Source organism: Bos taurus, chromosome 22 (genome assembly GCF_002263795.3).
Source record: "Bos taurus isolate L1 Dominette 01449 registration number 42190680 breed Hereford chromosome 22, ARS-UCD2.0, whole genome shotgun sequence".
NCBI classification, from domain to species: domain Eukaryota; kingdom Metazoa; phylum Chordata; class Mammalia; order Artiodactyla; family Bovidae; genus Bos; species Bos taurus.
The window spans coordinates 14241386-14267659 of record NC_037349.1 but is presented as its reverse complement, the minus strand read 5'-3'; the positions used below and the strand labels follow the sequence as shown (position 1 = coordinate 14267659).

The window sequence follows — 26274 nt, the reverse complement described above, 5'->3', positions numbered from 1 at the left end:
AGCTATTGCTATAAAATGTTTCAAGTATTAGAAAAGGAAAGAAAACTAATGGCCTTTATTTCCGTCAGCTGTTAATATATTTGCCTTCTTTGCTTTGTTGTAATATGTGTGTATGTATATATATCCATATATGTGTATTTATTATTTATTCATTTGTTTATTTTCTGAGATGTTTGAAAAAATTCAGATGTCATGGTACTCTACCCACAGGAATTTCTTTTATGTATTCTGGATATTAATCTTTTCTTGTTTACACGGGTCCCAGATACTTTTCTATTTTGTGTTTGATCTTTTCGTTTCCTTTACAGTGTCTGTTGCTAAGCAGAAGTTCTTAATTTTAATAGATATTTATCAATCCATAAGATGTTTGGTCTTTTCATTTTCTTTATACTATCTGTGGCTAAGCAGAAGTTCTTAATTTTAATAGAAATTTATCAATCCATGAGATGTTAATCTAACACTAAGATGTGCTATTACATATTCCTTTTTGTGTGTATCAGTTCAGTTCAGTTGCTCATTCGTGTCCGACTCTTTGCAACCCCATGAACCTCCCTGTCCATCACCAACTCCCAGAGTCCACCCAAACCCATGTCCGTTGAGTCAGTGATGCTATCAGGGAAGCCCAAAACTAAATAAAAGTTTTTGTGTATACTTTTATTTATTTTTGGGCTTCTCTTACAGCTCAGTTGGTAAAGAATCTGCCTGCAATGCAGGAGACCCCGGTTTGATTCCTGGGTCAGGAAGATCTGCTGGAGAAGGGATAGGCTACCCGCTCTAGTATTCTTGGGCTTCCCTTGTGGCTCAGCTGGTGAAGAATCCGCCTGCAATGCGGGGGACCTGGGTTTGATCCCTGGGTTGGGAAGATCCGCTGGAGAAGGGGAAAGGCTAGCCACTGTAGTATTCTGGCCTGGAAAATTTGCAGAGTTGGACACGACTGAGTGACTTTCACTTTCACGTCATTTATTTTTGGCTGACTGGCTCCTCGCTGCTGCACAGGCTTTCTCTAGCTGTAGTGAGTGGGGCCTACTCTCTGGGTGCCGTGTGCAGGCTTCTCACTGTGGCGGCTTCTCTTGTGGAGCACGGGCTCTCGAGCGTGCGGGCTCGGTTGCTGCGGCTCTGGGGCTCTAGAGCGCAGGCTCGGTGGTTGTGGCACTTGGTCTCAGTTGCTCTGAGGCATGTGGGGTCTTCCCGGGTCCGGGATCCAACCTGTGTCTCCTGCACTGGCAGACGGATTCTTTACCATTCAGCCACGAGGGCTGCCCATGTTATTCTTCTAAAAGTTATTTTTTATTTTTTCCTTTTTTCTGTTTAGAAGTTTATTTGTAATTGTTTTGTGTGTCTGTGTGTGGCGATACGTGTGGGTCCAGTTCTGTTTTTAAAATAAATGTAATCAGTTATCCCAGCATCATCTAATGAAAAGTCTTCTCCCCACGACTCTGGTGTCACCTCGGTCATGTCTGTGTGCATGTCTCTTCCTGGGCTCTAATTAGTTCTGTTGGGCTGTTATCTGTGCCATGCTGTTTAAATTAATAGTCTTTACTTTTTAATAATTTTGAAAATATACACTGACATTTTTCGTTACCCTTGTAATCTTTTTCATGAGTTTCTGAGCTCCTTTTTAATTTTCTTTTTACTTGAAAAGTTGATTCTAAAAATTACATGTTCACCTGTTGGTACATTGATAGTATATGTCTATGAATAAATTTAAGGAGGACTGATAGTAGTGAAAATGGAAGGCATATTCAATGAGAAGACTAACAAGAGAATGTCATATTTGGCTTAAAAAACACTGAAATAAGATGATTGTAGTTCCTTTGAATTCTCCATGACATTCCGCTAATGTATTTAATTCACTGCTTAGATACAGCTCCCATTCTTTAATTCACTGCTTAGATACAGCTCCCATTCTTTAGAGGTAGCGTTTATGAAACATATTATGTACTGGCTGGATACAGGAGAGGCAAAGATGATTAAGATACTGCCCTATCTTCATTTATTAGGAAAGTGATTTTTTTTTTAGTCTCTGGTTTAGTGTGCCGTTTCTTGCTGTTTTGTAACTACCTTTGCATTTTCTTCCCTTCTCTTAGGTAGTGACTAAGACCCTTAAGACTATCAACTTTCGTCTCAACCTAGTGTTAGCTGTGTCCCATTATTTTGACATGTAGTGTTTCCATTATTGTTATTTTATAGATAATCCCTGCTGCTGCTGCTGCTGCTGCTAAGTCGCTTCAGTCGTGTCCGACTCTGTGCGACCCCACAGACGGCAGCCCACCAGGCTCCTCTGTCTCTGGGATTCTCCAGGCAAGAACACTGGAGTGGGTTGCCATTTCCTTCTCCAGTGCATGAAAGTGAAAAGTGAAAGTGAAGTCGCTCAGTCGTGCCCACTCTTAGCGACCCCATGGACTGCAGCCTAGCAGGCTCCTCTGTCCGTGGGATTTTCCAGGCAAGAGTACTGGAGTGGGTTGCAATTGCCTTCTCCACAGATAACCCCTAGTTAAATTTTTTTCCGGGTCCAGGCTTTTTTATGGGATGGTTTAAACTTTTTCAGGGGGGTGGAATTTTATTGCCTCTTTTTTCTTTTGTTACAATAACAAAGTTGTATTACTGTATAGATTAAGAATGTCTATTCTATTTCTCTTGTATGTTTTTAAATTGTAAAATATATATACTATTTGCCGTCTTAGCTATTAAGCATATAGTTCAGTAGCATTAAGAACATTTACATTGTTGTGCTGTTTCTGTTGTTCTTAAATATATTGATGTTTTCTGCCTAACTTATTGACCTTTTTATACTTTCAAAACTTAGTAATGTGCCTTATTGAACTTGGGCCATTGATTCTGATTTATACCCCTTATCCTTCTAATCTGTGCATTGAGAAAAATGTGGTATGGGAATTGTACTTTTTTGTTTTAATTCATATGTAAATTTCTTAGAAGACAATTTTAGTTTTAAATTATAAATTTTGTTCATGTTTCTGGTGCACAGATAACTAACTTTGCCAAGAGATTTTCCTATGTGTTCTATGATAAGGGTTTTCTAGTCAAATACCTTGGGACATATCGGGTTAAACAAAGTTGAATGGTTTTGTTTATATTTAGTACTTTTCAGAACTTTTAATTATGAATCCACATGGGAGCGTATTATATATGATGTTTTCAAATTTATTTGCCCACAGACATATCTTATCCTGTGGCACATTGTAGGATGCACTTTGGGAGAGAAAGGTGGTCTTATTCTGGGACTGTTATGAGTTTATTTAAATTGTGTTCGGGAAACTTTCTCTTTTTCAAAAGATTACCTAAGAGATTATGACCTTGTTTTCGAAACAGGTCAACCTGTTATGATTTCTGTAATTTTAACAATGATAGTAGGAATGTGAGTCAAGTGATTTTGATCTTGTTACAGATGTAAATGCTCAGGTGGAAAGAGGGAAATATTTAGAGTGAGAGACTTCGGGTGGAACATGCCAAAAAAAAAATCTGGTATAACATTTTATGTTTGAAAATTTTATTTGTTTTTATTTTGGCCGTGCTGGGCCTAGGTTGTGGCACTTGGACCTAGTTGCCCCATGGGATGTGAGATCGTAGTTCCATAGCCATGGATCGAATCCTTGTCCCCTGTATTGGAAGGCGGATTGTTTGTTAAGAATCCTGGACCACCAAGGAAGTCTCTGTGGTATAACTGTTTTAAAGAGAGTGTGGCAGTATAGAAGAAAAGGTGTAAGCAATAAATGCTGGAGAGGGTGTGGAGAAAAGGGAACCCTCTTACACTGTTGGTGGGAATGCAAACTAGTATAGCCACTATGGAGAATAGTGTGGAGATTCCTTAAAAAACTGGAAATAGAACTGCCTTATGATCCAGCAATCCCACTGCTGGGCATACACACTGAGGAAACCAGAAGGGAAAGAGACACATGTACCCTAGTGTTCATCGCAGCACTGTTTATAATAGCCAGGACATGGAAGCAACCTAGATGTCCATCATCAGATGAATGGGTAAGAAAGCTGTGGTACATATACACAATGGAGTATTACTCAGCCATTAAAAAGAATACATTTGAATCAGTTCTAATGAGATGGGTGAAACTGGAACCTATTATACAGAGTGAAGTAAGCCAGAAAGAAAAACACCAATACAGTATACTAACGCATATATATGGAATTTAGAAAGATGGTAACAATAACCCTGTGTACGAGACAGCAAAAGAGACACTGATGTATAGATCAGTCTTACGGACTCTGTGGGAGAGGGAGAGGGTGGGGAGATTTGGGAGAATAGCATTGAAACATGTATAATATCATGTATGAAACGAGTCGCCAGTCCAGGTTCTGGCACGATACTGGATGCTTGGGGCTGGTGCACTGGGACGACCCAGAGGGAGGGTATGGGGAGGGAGGAGGGAGGAGGGTTCAGGATGGGGAACACATGTATACCTGTGGCGGATTCATTTCAATATTTGGCAAAACTAATACAATATTGTAAAGTTTAAAAATAAAATAAAATTAAAAAAAAAAAAGAAAAGGTATCCATGATGACACTGAGTCATTGTTTCGACTTGGCGTTGGCATTTAGGAGACTTAGAGCTGGGAGTCAGAGGATGTGGATTTGAGTCCCAGGTGTGCCACCCTGGAGTAGTTTGATAGTTGGAGCCCCACCTGATGTTTTGTATGAAAAAAGGTACCTTGCTGGCTGATCTTCCACGTGCTTCTGACTTGGGCTCTCTTTGACAGCTTTCCATTCCATTGCTTTGACCCTCATGTTTGTTTTTCAGTCGCTAAGTTGTGTCCAACTCTTTGCAACCCCATGAACTGCAGCCTGCCAGGCTTCCCTATCCTTCACTATCTCCCTGAGTTTGCTCAAACTCATATCCATTGAATCCGTGATGCCATCCAACCATCTCATCCCCTTCTCCTCTTGCAGTCAGTCTTTCCCAGCATCAGGGTCTTTTCCAGTGAAGGCCACCAGCTCTTCATATCAGGTGGCCAAATATTGGAGCTTCAGCATCAGTCCTTCCAATGATTATACTAGCAAAGACAGATTATGTACTTGGTATCATCACTGTATTGATCCTGGGAACATTTGGCATTGAACTTACATGGCATATGTTCAGTATGTGCATGAAGTAGGGAGGCCGAGGAAGCTGACTTTCCTTGAAAGTAGTTATTTTCATCTGGGTAGGTAGCAACCTACTCTACAGTGCGCACAGAAGCTGAAAATAGCACCTAGAATGTTTCCACATGTTTAGAGGAGATTCATTGTATGCATTTCTAATCAACCTCATCTTTTTTAAATAACTTGCATAATAGTCTGTTTATAATTATGGGTGCTGAACTGACACCTGGCATATGTTAAAATGTGAGGCTCAAATAATAAATCGTTGGCCTAATTATTCATTTCTGAACAAAAGCTTATTAGACAATTTTGATGTAACAAATTTCTTTTAAGAGGAAATTGAATTTTCAGTTTTTAATTAGTGCTTTTAAAAAAGAAAGCTAGTGGTAAATTGCTTATGTATTTAATTAGAAAAAGACAGGACTTGAATTAGAAAGTATAGAGATATTAGTCATTATGTGTATTATCTTTGAAGTGTTTTTGGACACTAGTTATCTAAAATGAGGACGGAGAAGTTAAATTCTCTTGATATTGGATAAAAGTGAAAATGTACAGCTACATTTTCTGTTTTTGTTACTGTCACAGTTTTAAGTTTAATTTTCCTAATGAAGAACGTGTGTGCCATCAACTTCGGGTTCTCTATAGGTACGCACCTTTCTCCTTGCCTTTATATAGTGAAAGTGGGCAATGTGTATGGGGAATAGGAACGATGCAGGCTTTTTTGTGTGTGTGTTTTTCTCTTTAATATCACTATTCATAATATTTGGAATGCTAATATTAGTAGAATGCAGCAGGGCTTACCAAGTATGGAGTTGCCTAATGTGTCTTAAAGCAAACCTTTGAGAATGGCATAAAGAAGCAATCCTGAGTTTTTTTCTGAGTTCAGGGAGTAGATCAGTTTCCTGACTCTTGGTGAGGTCAGAGGCACAAAGTGTGGTGTGCTCGCTGCCAGAGTGAGGTCTGCACCTCCTCTTCTCCTGTGGCAGATAATCTTAGGGGGGAAGCTCCACAGGGCTGTACAGTTTACACTGGTTGGACTTCTGTGTAAATTTCCATGTTCCTTTAACTGTTTTATCCCATTGTATGCTTTGTAGACTTAACAAATTCTATAGCTCTTCTGCGTCTTTCTCATTTAATACCTATCTTTTTTTTTTTTTTTAAATCTTTTTATTATTATGTTTAACTTCATGGTATTGTGGATAGAGGGAATGGTGTATGTATGATTTTAAGTCTTTGGAATTTGTTGAGACTTCTCCCATGACTCAGTATGTATGTATAATTAGGGGAAAAAAGTTCAGTTCTGCCATTGTTGAGTGATGTACTTTTTTTCTCAAAGTAGGTCAAGCTTGTTAATCTGATCGATACATACGGATATAAATCTATGTTCATGCTGATTGTTTTTTGTCTCTTTTATCAGAGATAGATATTTAAATTGTTTTCAGTTTTATTGCGGTATAATTGACATGAAATTGTAAGATATTTAAAGTGTACAAAGTGATGATTTGATACATGCAATCATTGTGATAGATGCATACATTCCCCTATTGAGTCAACACATAAATCATCTCATATTTTATCCTGTTACCTTTTTTGGGTGGTAGGAGTGAGAACATTTAAATTCTCCTCTTTTAGCAAATTTCAATTATACAATATAGTGTTATCAACTAGAGTCACATCGTTTTACATTAGACCTCCAGACCTTATTCATCTTATAGGTGAAAATTTGTACCTTTTACCAACCTGTTTTGAAAGATGTTATTGTTGGGTATACATTTATAGGTTGACAGTTCTTTTTCTTTTGGTACTTCAATGATATTGTTCCTCTGTGTTCTGGTTTGCATTATTTCTCATGAGAAGTCTCCCATCATCCTTATCTTTGTTAGGTAATGTGTTAGATAGTCTCTATATGTCCTTTTACTGTCACTGTTTCTACAAGTTTCTCTTTATTATTGCCTTTTAGCAGTCCGGTTATGATGTTCAGTTCAGTCACTCAGTCGTATTGGACTCTCTGACCCTGTGGACTGCACACCAGGCTTCCCTGTCCATCACCAACTCCCAGAGCTTACTCAAACTCATGTCCATCGAGTTGGTGATGCCTTCCAACCATCTCATCCTCTGTTGTCCCCTTCTCCTCCTGCCTTCTGTCTTACCCAGCATCAGGGTCTTTTCCAGTGAGTCAGTTCTTCAGATCAGGTGGCCAAAGTATCAGAGCTTCAGCATCAGTCCTTCCAATGAATATTCAGGACTGATTTCCTTTAGGATTGACTGGTTTGATCTCCTTGCAGTCCAAGGGACTCTCAAATCTTCTCCAACACCACAGTTTAAAAGCATCAGTTCTTCGGCATACAGCTTTCTTATTATGATGTACCTTGATGTTATTTTTCTTTCTTCCTCTTGAGGTTCATTGAGTTTTTTAGATTGGGCTTCCTAGGTGGCACCAAGGGGTAAAGCACCCATTTGCCAGCCATAAGAGACGTGGTTTTGATCTTCGGGTTGGGAAGATAGGCTGGAGGCGGGCGTGGCAACCCGCTCCAGTATTCTAGCTTTTTGTTTGTTTTTGCTAATTGCTATGTCTTCACTAATCTTCTCTAGTCATTGAGTGTGCAGAGTCTGATGATATTCCAATTCAGCGTATTTTTCATATTAAACATTGTAGTCTTCTGACTTGGGTCATTTTTTAATCTATTTCTTTCATTCTTAACATGCTTCTTTCTTCTTCAGTATATGGACTGTATTTATAATAGCCATTTAAATGCTTTTTTCTTATTCTATCACTGAATTTTCTCTTATGAGTCATATTTTCCTGTTCTGTGTGTGTGAATTTAATCAGATGTCAAATATTGTGATTTTTGTGTTGTTGGGCATTTTGTTTTTAAGTCTTTTAAGAAGGCAGTGGCACCCCACTCTAGTACTCTTGCCTGGAAAACCCCATGGACAGAGGAGCCTGGTAGGCTGCAGTCCATGGGGTCGCTAAGAGTCTGACACGACTGAGCAACTTCACTTTCACTTTTCACTTTCATGCATTGGAGAAGGAAATGGCAACCCACTCCAGTGTTCTTGCCTGGAGAATCCAAGGGACGAGGGAACCTGGTGGGCTGCCATCTGTGGGATCACACAGAGTCGGACACGACTGAAGTGACTTAGCAGCAGCAGCAAGTACTTTTGTGCCTTTTTTTTTTAAAGTCTTTTAAGTGCTTTTGTGCTTTTTCTTGGACTCATTTAAGTTACCTGGAAATAGCTTGATCCTTTTTGAGACTTTTAAGCATTATCAGGACAATATAGTACAGCCTTTAGTTGAGGTTAATTTGGTCACACCACTGGAGCAGTTTCTTTCTTAGGACTTTCCTTGATGCCCTGTATTTAGGTGGTCTTTAGCTAATTATTTCCAGCCCAGAGTAACTTCTGATGATTTTTCTGCATACTCTTTATGGTTTTAAAATCATCGTCAAGTTTTTGTTATACTATAAGTTATGTGTATTTTCTAGATTATTTCAACCTTTTTATGGAAATATGTGGAAAATTAGGGGCTTCCCTAGTGGGTCAGCAGTAAAGAATCTACCTGCAATGTAGGAGGTGTGGGATCTATCCCTGGGTCAGGAATATCCCCTGGGGACGAAAATGGCAACCCACTCCAGTATTCTTGCCTGGCAAGCTACAGTCCGTGGGGTCACAAAAGAGTCAGACACAACTTAGCAACTAAATAACAGCAACAACAACAATATATGGAGAATTATGTTAAACTATGTTTAACGATCAACCAAATGTAATGGTTCTATAGAAGCCTGAGAAAATGGCCACACCTCCAGAAACACCCGATGCATCCAGGGGCAGGTGATGGTCTTGGTGTCACGTCTTTATTTATGAAGCAATGGTTGTGAAGAAATGACGTGTATATATTTGCCATCCTAAATATTAATAATACCTATTTAATTTTCTCCTTGTGTTCTTCTCTCTCTCTCTGTAGGAGGAACGTGTTGTGAATCACATGGCAGCAAAGATTATTGAAAATGTCTGCACTACGTTTTCTGCTCAGGCCCAGGGCTTTATAACTGGGGAAATTGGGCCTGTTTTATGGTACCTATTCAAACATTCCACAGTTGATTCTCTTAGGATAACAGCAATATCGGTAAGATGGAGCGTCTTTGGGGGATATATTTGCATGTATTTAAATACCGAGTTTGAAGAACTGTGCTAGACATAGAGTGAATTTCATTCAATAGGTGGAAATCTCAAGAGTAGCAGTTGGTGAGAACAGTAATTTGATTTTTCTCCTGAGGCAAGAGGACCGTCGAGACATTCCAAAAGGATCTTGTGTGACCCTGACATTAGGATTCCAAGAACTATTTGGAGGTGGTAGTGGAAAACTGCAGTAGTGGATAGGGTATAGCATTTGGTCGGGTATATTTTTAGTGCTCCTTGACTTTTCTTGTTAGCTCCGTCTTTCAGATTTTATGTTCATTGCGTTTGTCATATGGTTCAAATGAATTCATGTTAAAGTTCAGGCATCTATGATTTTGTAGTTTTTTTATCCCAGTTGTCTACTGCTTCACTTCCATGGTTATAATGACTTGGTGTAAAAGATAATTATGTATGCAGGTGTGTTAACCTGGTTGTATCAATATAAGCGTCAGTGAAAATGATTCAGGCCTTTCTTGTGATTTATTTAGATGCTCTTTTTGATCACCAGTCTTATTTGGGCTCTCAGTGTTATCTGGTAGCCTCTCTGTATTTCTCGAGCTGACTCATCCTTGTGCTTCTTGCTGTGCCAAGTTTCAGACTTATTTTTATTCCTTAAGCCTCCATTGCCACACTTTTCCCTTATTCATTCTCAGTAAGTGACTTCCTCCATCCTTCCCAGATAACAATGGAGACATCCAATGGGAGTTATCCCTGTGTATGTCTTCCGCATCTGTGGACCTGTTTGCCTCCATACCTGTCCTGCCTCAGTTCTTCCCTTCCTCCTACAACTGATGAGCTGCCCCTTCTCCTCTCAGAGAAACTTCTCCATTGTTCTTCTATCTGTTCTTGAGAATCTTCAGTCAAATGTTATTTTTGCTCTTTCCTAAATCTTTAACCTCTCCTTGTCTACTAAATCTTTCTAATTAGTGCTCATGTATTCTTTACTCCAATAAAAAAAAAATCTCATATAAAAACATATCCAAAGTTTTCTAGGGTGTACATCCATTTGTTCCCCCATTACCCCAGCCATACCTCTTGAAAGGGTTTTTGCCACAAATTCTCCTTTTTGGCCTGTTTTCAGTTATCTGTCCTAAACATGTGAATGAATCTAGTCTTGCTGAAATCGCTAATGACTTGCATATTGCTAAATTGGGTATTGATGGACATATATATTTTTATAGTGTTATTTATTGATTTTGGGCTGTTGTCCAGGCCTGCTTTCTCTCACTGCAGCGAGCAGGGCTCCTCTCTAGTTGTGGTGCACAGGCTTCTCATTGCCGCAGTTTCTCTTGTTGTGCGGCACGGGCTCTACGGCGTGGGCTTCAGTAGCTGCAGTTCCTGGGCTCAATAGCTGCGGCACACGGGCTTAGTTGCTCCATGGGATGTGGCATCGTCCTGGATCAGGGATCGTACCTGTGTCTCCTGCATGGGCAAGCGGACTCTTTACCACTGAGCCGTCAGCAGAGCCCCTGATGGATATTTTTGAGTTCTTTTATTTACCGTGTTATTTTGAAGATCAAGGGCTAACAATCCTGCTCACTGAATATCTTTAAACAAAGGACATCTGCTTCATGAGCTTCACATTGTTAGAATCCCTTCCCCAAGTTGTGATATTAGTAATTAGGAAGAAACTGTCAGAAAGAGTTACAGAGTATACCAGTGAACTTTCTCAAGGCATCTTTGAGTCATATCTTACTTAAGGCATTCATTTTAATCCTGGACTTAAAAAAAAAAAAACAAACCTGTCTTGCTTTAATTGGGTTTATGTTATCATTTTTATCTTTATGCTCAGTATGGTTTCTTTTCTTGGCAAAGTTCTTTCTAGTTGTTTCCACCAAAGTCTCACACCTTCTAGCACTTTCTTCGTCTGACATGGTAAGCTTCACTCTTTCATCTTGGGCTTCTTATATTTTGTTCTCAGCCTTCATCTACATTATTAATTTTTCACTGAAATTTTGCCAGTTACCCCCGAAATGTCTCTTTCTTCTTTTATGCCCCAGGATTATATTCAGTAATGTGTTAATATATTGTTTTCATATTTCTTTGGTCTCCTTCAGTTTGAGACATTTTCTCAGCCTTTCTGGGAACTTCATGTCATTTATGAGTTTAAAGGTTGTGGGGCTTGTAATTTTTAGGGTAAGGCTCAACCTGGGTCTGTCTAGTGTTTTCCCACTGAACCTCCTTAGCACCATCGAGGATCCTGCCTGGGCCAGATGCCTCTGTGATGGTTGCTGTATGATGGTTATCCAGTTGCTTCATCCCTTTTATATTAGAAGTTGGCGAATATTTTCTATAAAGGGCCAGATAGTATGTACCTTGGGTTTTGGTGGCCACATACAGTCTCTGTTCCATATTCTTTTTTTTTTTTAAAGCTGTATGTTGTTACTGGAGTATAATTGCTTTATAATGTTGTGTTAATTTCTGATGTATGACAAATTGAGCTGTATGTATACATATATCGTCTCCCTCCTGGGCTTCCTTTCTACCCTACCCGATCCCACCTCCCTAGGTCCCATATTCTTTTTGTTTTATTTTTCTTTTTGTTTCTATAACCCGTTAAACATGTAAAAACTGTTGCACATTGTACTTAAGAGCAGTGCAGAAATAGGCCTTTGGTATTGGTTGGAATTCTATCATAAGGATGCGCTGTCCCTTCTCTCTCATATGTGTGTGTATTTGTTTCATTATGATCAGGGATGCCCGTTTTATTTGATGAAGTGCAATGTCATATTACTGTTACCACTGTTGTTATGCATTGTTTGGATGCTCAGATCATACTAGAAGCCCTCCAAGCTGGCTTTTGTGTCCTGTTGATCTATTTCTGTCATTGTTTGATCACTTGATACCTTTCTGAAACCATGCAGTTTTTGGACTGCTTTTGTATTTTCACTCTGCCAACCCTGGAACCAATCATTTCTCCAAGGAAGCTTTGATGTTTAGAACCCACAGTCTGGGTGATGTGCTTACTGCTTTGGGGTTTTATTGTTTGCAGGCCTTCTAAGTATTCAGAGATAGAAAAAAAGTGTATGTACCCGTATATACATATGGAGCTTGCCAGGTGGCGCAGTAGTAAAGAATCTGCCTGCCAATGCAGGAGACGTGGGCTTGATCCCTGGGTCAGGAAGATCCCCTGGAGAAGGGTATGGCTACCCACTTCAGTATTCTAGCCTGGAAAATTCCATGGACAGAGGAGACTGGTGGACTACAATCCATGGGATCTCCAAGAGTCAGATACAACTGAGCGACTAAGCACACACGCATGCACATATTCACACATACATAGAATTATTCTTACATCTGTCATTGTAGGTATTTGGAACAAAACTCATGCATTCATACTGATACTTCCAATTTTAATCCAGTATATTAGAATTCTTTCTAGACCTCCCATTTTCTATATGTGTACATCCCTTCTCGGACAGAAACCTGGTTCCCACTATTCTCAGTACATTTATTGACCTGTTCAGCTCGTTTATTCAGCGTAGCAGACTCCGACCCCTCTGGCCTCCTCCTCTGTGTCATCATCCTCCTGTCTTGCCACCGCCGCTCTACTTCCTGGGCCCCGTGAGTGGAGGCCCGCATTCCCGTGTCTGCCCCCTTTTCCTCAGAATCTGATGTATTGTCTTTGGGAAGGGAAGGAAAGGGAAGATAGATGAAGGAAAACAAAGGCTAGATGTCATTTTGTTGCTTCATCTTCTGTATTTCCTTCCCCTTTACTGTTTGCATCCAGCTAATCAACCTGTCCTTTGACTGTGATTCACAAATACAGCCCAGGACTGTGTGCCTCTCTCTGCAGCTCTGTTACCCCTGAAATCCAGGCCACCACCACTTCTCACCCAGACTGGCCTAGTCATCTCTTGGCCCCATAGAGTCCCCTATACCAGTGTGGGCCTAAGATGAGCAGCATTAAATAACCTAGGAGTTTGTAAGAAACATGGGATTTTGGACCCTGACCCAGAGCTACTGTCTCAGAGCCTCTGAAGGGAGAGGCCCAGTAATCTGCATTCTAACAAGCACTTCTAATGCCTACTGAAGTTTGAGAACCACTGCCCTAGGCCTTGAAGCTCTTGGAAAACACTGCCCTGGGTGTAGAGGGAAAGATGGCTAATTGTCCTCCCCCCTCAGGAGTGGCATCCATTGCTTAGGATGGACCTGAAGGGAGTGGACCTGACTTGGGAAATGTGTTGAATGGATAAGAGGATTTCTGGATTTATTAGGTTTGAAGGGAATCTCTATATGAACCACAGTGGTATCCAGAGAAACCGTTAGAGTTAGATTGAACAGAATGGCTCCAGTGAGGGAGGTGACTGGGCGGGCCATTTATGATCTCTGGAGGGCCGTGAGGAAGAGTGTGACAAAGTGATGAGTGCTCCAGGGTGGTGGTTCACCCCGGCGTTGTAGGAGAGCTCTTCAACAACACTGACTACTTCTCCTCTCTCTCCACCCGCTGCCCCTTTCCCATGTAGCTTAAGGTCTCAAAGGTCAGATGAGAGTGTGTAGAGTTTGAAGAAGTCCCCAAGGTAATTTTGATATAACATAAATCATTCAAGAGACAGAAAAGAAATGGTTCTTAAACTTATTCCACGGTGATTCTGTTCATGTCTAATAGGTATGCGGCCTTCACTTCCGAATTAAGTCTCTTTCTTAGACATTGCTTTAATAAATAGATGGTTAAAAATTCTGGAAAACATGGGTAAATCTATGGCTGATTCATGTTGATGTTTGGTAGAAACCAATGCAATACTGTAAAGCAATTATCCTTAAAAAAAAGTTTATGAAAAAACTAGAGATAACACAGTGTCCTTTTTAGGTAAATTTTGTAGTGAATTTTGAACTGAAAATGTTCTTTCCAGCTATAAAATGTAATTTCAAACTCTGTTTCAATAAGCAAATATTTTAAACACCAGATCACTGAAAATCATTCTTGAGATTTGATTTTTTTAAATTTGGGGACTACAAGTACTCATATGCTCTTAAGCCTCTGTGAACTCTCAACTGTGTTTTATATCCAGAGTGACGAATTAAAGGTTATTTCTTCCATGACTTTTTCCAAATGGAAGGTAAGTTAGGCATTTGAACGCCTTTCTGAAGACTGGACCTTACAGTTGCCCTCATATTGCTTTGAATACACTTAGAAGTAATCTGGACAAATCTTGCATCAAGAAATAACCCATATGGTTGGGTAGATATTTTATATCAATAGCAAGTCAGTATTATTTTGAAAGCCTCTCCCAAGAATTGTTACAGTGCTGATGATAATTACTGTTCACTGTCTTTAAGTCACTTTAAGGGAGATCTCTAAATTTCCTTAAAAAATTCAAATTGTAGCATGATCTTTAGGGACTCCATTTAGAATGCTTTTTTTTTTTTTTAATCCAGAATTGAATAATATTTGAGATGATACTGAAATAGTGGAACAATTCTGTTTTCTTAATTGAAGTATATTACAATGTTTTATCAGTTTTAGGCATACAGCATAGTGGGGCTTCCCAAGTGGTGCTAGTGGTTAAGAATCTGCCTGTCAGTGCAGGAAGCGTAAGAGATACGAGTTCTATCCCTGGGTTGGGAAGGTTCCCTGGAGGAGGGCATGGCAACCCACTCCAGTATTCTTGCCTGGAGAATCACATGGACGAAAGAACCTGGCAAAGAGTTGGATACAACTGAAGCGACTTACCATGCAGACATGCACGTACAGCATAGTGATTCAGTATTTTTACACATTATACTTCATTAAATGCTATTGCAAGATAATGGCTATAATTTCCTGTGCTCTACAGTGTGTCTTTATTGCTTATCTGTTTTATACATGACTTTGTGTCTCTTAATGTCATACCCCTAACTTACCCCTCATTTCTCTCTCCTCTCTGGCAACCAGTAGTTTGTTTTCAATATCTGTGAGTCTGTTTCTATTTTCCTGTACACAGTTGTTTGTATTACTCTAAAAAATTCTACATATAAGTGATACTGTACAGTATTTGTCAAATATATTTCACTAGAAAATCCCATGGACGGAGGAGCCTGGCGGGCTGCAGTCGGACACGACTGAGCGACTTCACTTTCACTTTCCACTTTCATGCATTGGAGAAGGAAATGGCAACCCACTCCGGTGTTCTTGCCTGGAGAATCCCAGGGACGGGGGAGCCTGGTGGGCTGCCGTCTATGGGGTCGCACAGAGTTGGACACGACTGACGCGACTTAGCAGCAGCAGCAGCAGCAGCAGCAATATTCTCTAGATCCATCTACATTGCTGCAAATAGCAGAATTTCCTTCTTTTTTATGGCTGAGTAATACTCCATCGTGTGTGAGTGTGTGTGTGTGTGTGTGTACACTACATCTTCTTTATCCACTTATCTTTTTGGGGGGGTTGCTTGCATATCTTGGGTGTTTTAAATAGTGCTGTTACAAACACTGGGGCTCATCTGTCTTTTCAAATTAATGTACTCATTTTTTTCAGATATATACCCAGGAGTGGAATTGCAGGGCCAAATAGTAATTCTATTTTTAGAATTTTGAGGAACTTCCATACTGTTTTCCACAGTGAATGCCCCAATTTACGTTTCTACTACCAGTGTACAAGGGTTCCTTTTTCGCTGCATTTTCTCCAACATTTGTTATTTGCAGACTTTTTGATGATAGACATTCTGATAGGTGTGAGGTGATACCTCATTCTACAAGTCCACTTTAGCCTGATTCCAAAACCAGTCAAAAACACTACAGAAATAAAAATACCAGGCCAATACCTTTGATGAACCACTGATGCAGAAATTTTCAACAAAATATTTGCAAAACAAATCTAACAATATATAAAAAGGATCATACACCATAATCAAGTTAGATTTATTCTAGGGATCCAAGGATGGTTCAACATTTGCAAATCAGTCAGTCAGGTACATCATATTAACAAAAGGAATAATAAAAATCACATGATTATCTCAATAGATGCAGAAAAAGCACTTGACAAAATTCAGCAACCATTCATGCTAAAAGCTTTCATGAAAGTGGGTATAGGGCATACATATCTCAACATTATAAAGGCTATTTTTCACATATCCACACTAGCATCATCCTCAGTGGTGAAAAGCTGAAAGGTTTTCCTTTAAAAAACCTGGTTCCTTTCAGAAACCAGACAAGGATGCTCACTCTCATCACTTCTGTTTAACATTATATTGGCAGTCCTACTCTCAGCTGTCAGATAAGGAAAATAAAAGGCATCCAAATTGGAAAGGAAAAGGTAAATCGTCACTATTTGCAGATGACACGATGCTTCATATAGAAAAACCTAAAGTCTCCACAAAAAACACCATTAGAACTGATAAATGAATTCAGCAAAGATGCAGGATACAAGATTAATAGGCAGAACTTTGTTGCATTTCTATACACTAATGGCGAACTATCAGAAACAGAAATTTTAAAAAATCCTGTTTTAAATCACATCAAAAAGACTAAAATACCTTGGAATAAACTTAACTACAGAGGTGAAAAACCTCCACTCTGAAAACTATAAAACACTGATGAAGGAAATTGAAGAGGATTGGAAGACATGGAAAAGATATCCCATACTCTTGGATTAGAAGAATTAATATTATTCAAATGGCCATACTACTCAAAGCAATCCATAGATCTAATGTAATTCCTTTCAAAATACCCATGACATTTTTCAAAGAAGTTGAACAAATAATCCCAAAATTTGTGTGGAACTACAAAAGACTCCTCATTGCCAAAGCAATCTTGAGAAAAAAATAATGAAGCTGGAGGTATCACCCTCCTAGGCTTCAGACTATATTATAAAGCTACATTAATCAAAAAAGTGTGTTATTGGCAAAAAAACAAGACATACAAATCAGTGGAACACAGAGCCTGAAAGTAAACCTGTGCATCTGTGGTCAGTTAATCTTCAGCAAAGGAGGCAAGAATGGGAAAAGATAATCTCTTCAGCAGCTGAGTCATCATTTTCCCCTCTTTCCTACTCTCTCTGTCTCTTCTTTACCTGAGAGTTGCATCAGACAACCTGCCCTTCCTAGAACCTGCTCTGCATCTTCATGTCTCCACGTGAATACTTGTTCTCTTCTCTCTGGCTAGAATTTTCTTATCTACTTTCCCGCCTGTCCATTTCCCACTCACCTTCAAAAACTGACTCAGTTATCATTCTCCTTCTGTAGCTTCTGTTGACTTAACTTTTTGTGCTTTTCCAAGCATAATTGAGCCCACTTCCATTACAGTATTTATTAAATTCTACTAGTTTGTTAATTGTAAATTTCATCTTTAATAGTCTGTGAGAACTTGAGAACTAGCTCAGGGGTCTTGATTACTTTCGTTTGACTTCTATCTTTGCCACTTGCTAGCAAATTATGCCTTTGAGCAAATTACTTAAATATGCTGTCCCTTAGTTTTATGATCTATAAAATGGGGCTAATAATAATACCTTTCAAATGTTATTTGGGAGAATTAAGTGAGATAGGCTTTAGATATTCTCAGATCGTGTTCTTCACATACTAAACAATAAATATTAAATATTTACTTTTATGACAATTTCTTCAGCCTTTAACTTAGTGTCTACGTATAGAAGGCTTATCTTAATGTTTTCATTGCTTAAAATAATTGATGAGTCTATACAGAAAAACTTTTATCATTTCAGTTAACTCATAATGTACATAGGAGAAGGAAATGGCAACCCACTCCAGTATTCTTGCCTGGAGAATCCCAGGGACAGAGGAGCCTGGTGGGCTGCCGTCTGTGGGGTTGCACAGAGTCAGACACGACTGAAGTGACTTAGCAGCAGCAGCATAACGTACATGATACTTGTAGGATTTTCTAATGTTTTATGACTTAAATTTTTAAAATTTATTAATTTTCTATTTTAATTGAAGGATAAGTACCTTTCAATATTGTGATGGTTTTTGCCATGCATCGGTATGAATCAGCCATAGGTATACACATGTCCTCTCCATCCTAAACCCCCTTCCCACTTCCCTCTCTGCCCTGTGTTTCCCAACTTAAATTTTTATTGGAAGTTGGATTATTGTTTTAAATGTGTCTAAATTGTTCAAATTACTTATGCCAAGATAAGTGATGGAGGAGCAAGTTAAGCACCTTTTTCTCCTTTTCACAGAAGTATTTGCTCTCTTTCTGGGGGTTGGCTTGTGCCATTGCAGTCTTCTAACGTGTCTGTTTTCTTCTCGCTGCAGGCCTTGTGTAGAATCACCCGCCATTCACCTACTGCCTTCCAGAATGTTATTGAGAAGGTGGGACTGACCTCAGTAATAAACTCCCTGGCCTCTGCCATCTGCAAAGTCCAGCAGTACATGTTGACCTTATTCAGTGCAATGCTGTCCTGTGGGATTCATCTTCAGAGGCTAATCCAAGAAAAGGTTTGACCTATGATTCCACTTTAAAAATGGTTGTTTTCTCCTGCAATTTTAGTGGCTCCATAAGCAATATATCTCTGTGGAATTATTTATCATCTCAAGGGGACCCTTTTGAATTTTCCAAACCTCTGTACCACAGGCCATTCATCTGAAGATGTTATAAGAGTGTTTCAGTGATTAGAATAGAAATCCGGTAAATGGCTCTGCCGACTTGTCCCATTTTAGTAATGAAAAGTTAGAAAATTTATGAATCCTTCCCCCATGCTAATATTTCTCATGGCTCTTTGTCCTCAGCCCCCATCTCTCTTCCCATGTCCTTTGCCTGCCTTTTGGAGGGGTCCCTTTATAGTCTCTGCTCACTCTGACTCATTTTTATTCCTTTCCTTGTCTTAATACTCCGCCAGCACACTGAACCTTCAGAGCACCCTTTCTCTTGTTTTTAACTTCGTCTCCTTCTAATCCTTTGATATACCTGTATTTTATGTACTGTAGAGTCTGTAAGTGTTCAGTTCCTATCACCAAACCACACAGCTGCAAAGAACTCTCTGCTGTAACTGTCCTCAGTATCTTCTCTAGCCGCCTACTGAGGAGCGATTCCTGAGCCAGAAACGTGGGCATCACCTGTGAGCGTTTCGGAAGTGCAGACCCTCAGGCCGAATCACAGCCGAATCAGGACGAATCAGACCCTGACCTGCCGAATCAGAGCTGACATTTTAATGAGGTCTCTAGAGGATTGGTTGGAAGGTTATGGTTGGAGAAGTCCTGCCCTTGAACATTAGTGTCCAGTGAGGTGTTAGCAGATGAAAATAGTGGACCTTGGCTACATACACACATTTGGAAAGCAGTGAGGCAGAGAGAGATTTTCAGTTGTACAGCCTTCCCCAGTTTTTCAGTCGCTCATGTGTATTATGAATCTTCCTGAGGGTGATGTAGTATGCAGTGTTCTTTACACTTACTGGACCAATTATCTAACTTTTTCTGAGGGATAATAGCTGTCAAATTAGAGTGTTCTGAAACATTCTCAGCAGGTAACACTGCTAAGAAGCGTGGAATGGGGCCACTTAAATATAGTGCTTGTCGTGGTTCTTATCCATGAAATGCAGTGTGTTAAATTTGATTTTTTATAAAGCTGAAAATTTCTATGGTTAATAATTGTTATGTTTACATAGTAAACTTGATCTTAAAAATCAAAATAGAGAGTAAACCAGTTCTTGGCTTTTATTAGTCTGATTTCGATTCTGCTAAGAAATTTGAGCCTCACGGAACGTATAGTTTGTGTATCTAATTTTTGATATTTAATTTACCAAGTCACTGAAGGTTGTTATCATTGTATTAGAAAGAGTACCATTTGAGTAGTTTTGCTGTGTAAATTGTGGTAAGAGAGGCTGAGAGTTTCGCAGTTTATTTTTCTTCACACAGGTATGGATTGATTGAGTTTAAAACATGGTATTTCACAAAGGTAGTAAAATAATATGCATTAATTAAATGATTTTATATTTATTTTATGTTTAACTAATATTTCATATATCTTAATGATTGAATAATTACCTGTTAATTGAGAAATAATCTTTTGCATTTAATTAGTATTGTTAAAATTTTAAAATTGTGGTAAAAAACATAAAATTTATTCTTAACCATTCTTACGTGTAGTTAGTAGTGTTAAGTATATTTGCATTGTTGTGAAACAGAGCTCCAGAACTCTGTCATCTTGTTAAATGGAAGCTCTGTATCAACCGTATATTTTGGGTGTTATGTTTTAAGACTCTGGGTTTAATTGAAATCTCCCGTTTTGGCGGGTCTCCTCTGACACTGAACTGGCAGAGGAAGGATGGCGTTGCTTTGTTCCTCCCCTGTTGGTGTGGAAACCCAGATTGCCCTGTGGGCTTCTGCTGACACCCCAGGGACGCGGCAGAGCTCCTCCTTCCTGCTGGGCAGGGGTGGGAAGCCAGGCTTCCACCACCTTCTCTGATGCCTTCCTGGCTGGTGGGGGGAAGAGCTCCTCGTTGCTCTTCCACTGACACTGGTTGGGTACAGGTGGGTGCCCCATTCCTTGCAGAAGGTGGCAAAGGTGGAGGCCTCTCACTAGCCTCTCATGATGCCATCTCAGCAGGAATGGGGAGAGGAACATCACTGCTGCGAATATGGGTAGAGGTCTGGGCATCCCATCAGTATCTCTGCTGATACCATGGTTGGGGCCAGGGGGGCTTGTTGTTGCTGGGTTGGGATGAAAGTCGCAGCTCTCCTTGTGGTCCTTTCTGTCTCCCTGGCAGGGAGGGGTGTTGGATGCCTTGTTACAGTCATGTGAGGGTGGGAGTCTAGGCTCCCCTCTTGCCCTTTGCTGAAGGGGCCACGGTTTTTTCATGATGCTTGGCTGAAGTAAAGTAGCTATTGTCTGAATGTTTTTGGGCTTTCCAGGCTGTCCCTTTCCTGATCTTCTGGCTTGAGAGAGCCGATGTTTCCTTTGTATTTGTGTGTGTGTGTGTGTGTGTGTGTGTGTGTGTGTGTGTATCTGTCTGTCTGTCTGGTTGAGAGAGCTGATGTTTCCCCTGTATTTGTGTGTGTGTGGGGGTGTGTGTGTGTGTGCGTGCATGCGTGCGTGCACACCACATGCGCTATTGGTGTTTCTGGACTGCTGCATTATCCAGCACCCAGTACGGTATGTATGAGGTGGAGTAAAACCCCAGCAAACTCATTGACATACTGATCTTCAGGTGCCGAGGCCTCTAACCATTGTACATCTTTTCTGTCCTGTCCTGTAGTCTTTAAAATGTATCTCTGTCCATTTAAATATGGTGAATTGTCATTTAAAAGATAAGGTTCTATTTTTCATTAATTAAAACAATCTACCATCATATTGAACATTTATCATAGACTAGACACTTAATGACTTGTAACCCTGGGTTATTCTCAAATGAGACTTAGTGCCTTGAGTGATTTTGTCAAGGTTGATGGAGGTTATAAATGTTAAAAGCTGATGCTTAGGCCAGAGAGTAAACCAAGAAACAGAATAATTTCTGATAGTGTTAGTGCTCTTAAGAACATTGAACAGGATGATGTTGATAAGATGTCTTGCAGGGGGATGTGTGCAGGGGGTGGAGCCAGACACCATTTGCTGGGGGAGGGCAGGAGGAAGTCATGGAGAACCTCTCTGAGGAGGTGATGTTCCAGCTGAGCCCTCAATGACAAGAAAGAGTGCGCTGTGTGAACATGTGCAGGAAGGACTCTGTACTTAGTTCAGCGTCCCTGAAATGTGAGAATTCTTGGCGAGACCCTGGAAGAGAAGGAAGAACAGCAGTGCTATCCACAGTGAGCAGTGGGGAAGGGATGCAGAAAGAGGCAGGGAAGTAGGAAGAAGATCCAGCTCATGGTAGGGCTGTGATACTGGCTTTCCTTAGGGGTTTTGACACAGTGGCCATAGTTTTATTTTTACTTAAAGAAAAATACAAATATTTGCATGTAGGTGTGTGTTTTAGGGTTTATTATTGGTAATTGTATTTTTTCCAGGCGTTTGTTGTTAATAGGCTAGAATGAGTGGAAGAGGAAGAGGCCTAGGAACAGATACCAGGCTTACCACTTCCAGCTGGATATGGGAAGAAAGAACCACACCTGTCTATTTGGGGGACTGGTGCCTATGTATTGTGGTAGATTTTTGTGTTGAAATTCAGCCCCCAAAGAGGCCCCTGTCATTCCTTTTAAGTGAGAGAAATTACTGTTTACTGCAGAAAATTTAGAAGAACCTAAAGAAGAAAACAAAATAGACTATAATCTCACTGCCCAGAGCTAATTACTGTTGCCATGTAGGTTTATCTCTTTTAGTCTTTGGTTCATATGTCTGTGTATTTTATGCACACATTTATAAACTTATGATTGAAATGTGTTGATTTATTATAGTTAGGCATATGTCTTTAAATATACCCCTAAGAACATTTTAAAAATAAGTTTTCATTTTGTGGCGTATGGTAATTGAACCCTTCTCCCACTGTAGAGCTATTTGCCTCTGACTTTGTGGTTTGTACTCAGCCTGGTGCAGTGAGCATCCTATTTCCATGCGTCTTTGTGTCCACTGCTAATCAGTCACCACAGGTGTTATGCATACTTCGAAGCCTGTGCATAAATAATGCTAAATTATTCTCTAGAAAGGTAGACAATGAGAGTACTGTTTACTTGTAATTTAACCAGCAGTCATTAAGACACGTGCTATATTTATCATACAATAAAACCTAGAATTTAGGATTACTTGATTAGCAGCATACTTTATGATTTATAGTTACTTGCAGTTTGTAGGGATTCCCGGGTGGCTCAGTGGTAAAGAATCTGCCTGCCAATGCAGGAGATGCAGGTTTGATCCCTGGGTTGGGAAGATCCCCTGAAGGAGGAAATGGCTACCCACTCCAGTATTCTTGCCTGGAAAGAAGGAGGAGCCTGGCAGGCTACAGTCCATGGGGTTACAGAGTCGGACATGACCGAACACGCACGTGTGTGGTTTGTAATTAATCTCTCTGATTCTCCATTTGAAATATGTAATTGTAGCCATGTTTTCATGTTACAGTAGATTCATTAGGTCGTATTGTTATTACCTTCTGAATAATGTTTATGTTCTTGAATGGACATTGGTGTGTTCAAAGAATTTAACTTCACGTACCACCTGCATTAGCTACATGGATATCATTGTCCTTGCTGCTGCTGCTGCTGCTAAGTCGCTTCAGTCGTGTCCGACTCTGTTTGACCCCATTGACTGCAGCCTACCAGGCTTCTCCGTCCATGGATTCTCCAGGCAAGAACACTGGAGTGGGTTGCCATTAGACGATCGTTATTCAGCAGCCATGTACATCACAGTGCTTGATTTATTTTGTCATCATCTTCAAAAGGATCTGCTTGCCCATAATGTCTAAATGCAGAAGATTCCTTTATTGAAATGAGTGTTAGTTCTAGACTCTGTGATGTGAAAGTGAGTGTTCACAGCCATGGTACAAGGGGACTGTCTTTGTTACAAATCATGTATTCCACATATTCTAGTAATTAGAAAAATTGGGCAAAACAAAGAAAATGACAAACTGTTTTTCTACCCTGTTTTCAAAAAAGAAAAAGGACAACGAAACTCTTCATAGGATACTTTCAGAATCCTTGGTAGACAGTATTTTATATGTAATTCTTGCATCATCACTAGATGTAAGGAATTGATAACCTTTTCACAGTTCAGATGCTTGAGTGACTCTGGATGAGTAGCTTCCAGAAGGCATGACCAGGCATAAGAGAAAACCTTGTAAGTTATGTGTGAGCTTGTTTACCAGTCTTGTGCCATATAAACTGATTTTTAAAATACCTGGTATATTTTCTGGTTTTATTTTTCGGTCTCTTCCAAGCTCTTACGGCGTATAAATGTTTGATCTTAAAGATCTGGGGCTGGAGGAGTTTGAGGGTGCTGTAAACATGTTTCCTGATGTTTTACAAGGGAGAGAGATACTGGATGAGGGCATTGCAATTCTCCTTAATTATAGTATCTAGAAACTAAAAGTGGCTAATGTCACTTATATTTATTTGTATTAGGTTATGTTTATAACTCATGAATTTTAGGAGTTAGTATTGAAAATCCAGAATATATGGAACATAGAGTACAGAAGAGTAAAGTGCTTAATGTTTCCAAAATAATCTCCTCAAAATTTTTGTATATACTTTTCAAATGGATATTTATTGTGTGTTTGTATGTGTGTTAACACGTTGACATATTTCCTTTTTCCTGCTGCCACATGCACGTGCTATTTTAGAATCTTTTTACAGAAATTAGATCGATTGTTCATACTTTTCCTCTTTAGTGATGTTAGGAATGTGTGTGTAACTCAGTATAACTCTTCAGTATTGTTTCCAAAGGGTTATGGTGGTCCATGATGTGAAGGTACCCCAGTGCTTTCCAGCAGTTCACTGCTGCACATTTTAGAATCCCTCCCCCTTTTTTTTTGGCAAGAGAGAGCATTCTTATGGCTAAATTCTTTTGTGTGGACTTCTTTAATTATTCCTTTAGGAGAAACTCTTAAGTAAAATTATGCACTGTCTTAGCTGCTCCCCTGAGAGGCTGTCACTGTGGATTTTATATTCAGTATCTCGGGTGTTCTGTTACAGGGACCACAGGTAGAGGTATGAGCATGGATGAGGTCAATTTCCATGAGCTCTTCCTGAAGAATCTGTCAGAGAATGAGCTTCAGACAACTGAGCAATGTTTGAATCAGCTAAGAAGACCAAGAAATGTGAATCAGGATGATTGTTGGATACTAGATGTCATTGGGGTCGCACAGAGTTAGACACGACTGAAGCGACTTAGCAGCAGCAGCAGATGTCATTACGGGTTTAGAATGGCAGACTGCTTTCTTTCCCTTCTTTCTTCCTTCCTTCTTCTCTCCTTCCCCCTCTCCTTTCATGTACTTACCTATCTATATGCACACATATGCGTACATACATACATACGCATGCCTATAAATGCATACAGGGAGAAAGGGGAAAGCATATGAAAATTGTAGTAAACTGGTGTACTGTTTTGTAAAAAACAAAGTCACCCATGTGACTTAAAAAAATAAAAGCAGACATTAAAAATCTAGTGCCTCGTTCTTGATATTAGAAAACTGAAAGTATATAAAACTCTGGGAACCCTACTCTGCTCTATTTCAATTAATTGAGCTTAGTACACTCACATCAACTTGTTTACAAGTTACGCGGATTCAAACATCTGCCTCAGCGATGTATTTTTTCCCGTGAGGTGTGTGACCTTGAATGTGCCTCTTAGCTGCCCAATCAGTGATGCATACATTGGCACTTCATATGCTTTAGGGTCACTTAACAATTTAAACATTACTTTTTAAGAGTCATACCGTGTTTCAAGGTGCATTTGCTCATGCTCGTTGGTAAGATGATTTCCTTCTGGGTGTTACTGCCTATGGATACCTTTGTAATTTGTGCCTGATTTGTTAATTTTAGCAGGAGCTGCTGTCCATTTTTATTTCAGCAATCTAGTTTGACTGAAGCTGTTTCAGGTTTCATATTTTGATGAAGTAGCACAACAGTGATTAATAATAAACCAGAAGGTGCTTATGATGTTTGGATGTACTATGGAAGATCACTATGAAATTTCATGCATATAAAACTTTGAAAAATCTGAAAGCCAGTCAGCTCAGGGTTTGTTTGTTTGTTTGTTTCTCACAAAGACACTAAGCATTCTGACTTAAAGGTTGCTCATTTAAAATATGGTAATTAGTTAATGCATATTAATAACATGAGTTTGTAGTCACATTTTTCATCAGTCTACATTAATAAATGTGTTGTATAAGAGACATTTTACTTAGATACTTGGCTAAACTTCTTTAAGGAAAGTGTAATCCAAAAACAATTTTAGTACATTTTTCACTTCCATCAACATTAAATGGGAAAACTATGTCAGTGTAGTTATTCACACACATGATTTCTCTCTCTCTCTCTCTTTTTTTTTTTTTTTGAGGCTACTGTCATTTAATGGCCAGGCTGTACTAAATGATTTTTACCTACGACAGTTGATTGAAACAAATCGATTTTACCTTTGGAGATTTGCAGGAAATAAATAACTTTGACGTTCTCTACATCACTGTTTTTTTT

At 39.5% G+C, this 26274-nt stretch overlaps 1 protein-coding gene across 12 annotated transcripts in view; it reads left to right on the top strand.

The window, feature by feature from the left end:
- ULK4 (unc-51 like kinase 4) overlaps window positions 1-26274 on the top strand; it is a 521202-nt gene that overhangs the window by 104651 nt on the left and 390277 nt on the right. For all 12 annotated transcript variants that reach the window (XR_009492338.1, XR_009492337.1, XM_024983119.2 and 9 more), the window contains 2 exons: window positions 9078-9239; window positions 18478-18660. Coding sequence is in view for 10 of the 12 variants with exons in the window: in XM_024983119.2 (XP_024838887.1) it covers window positions 9078-9239; window positions 18478-18660 (345 nt within the window). In the remaining 2 variants the exon portion in view is untranslated. The remainder of the gene's footprint in view (window positions 1-9077; window positions 9240-18477; window positions 18661-26274) is intronic.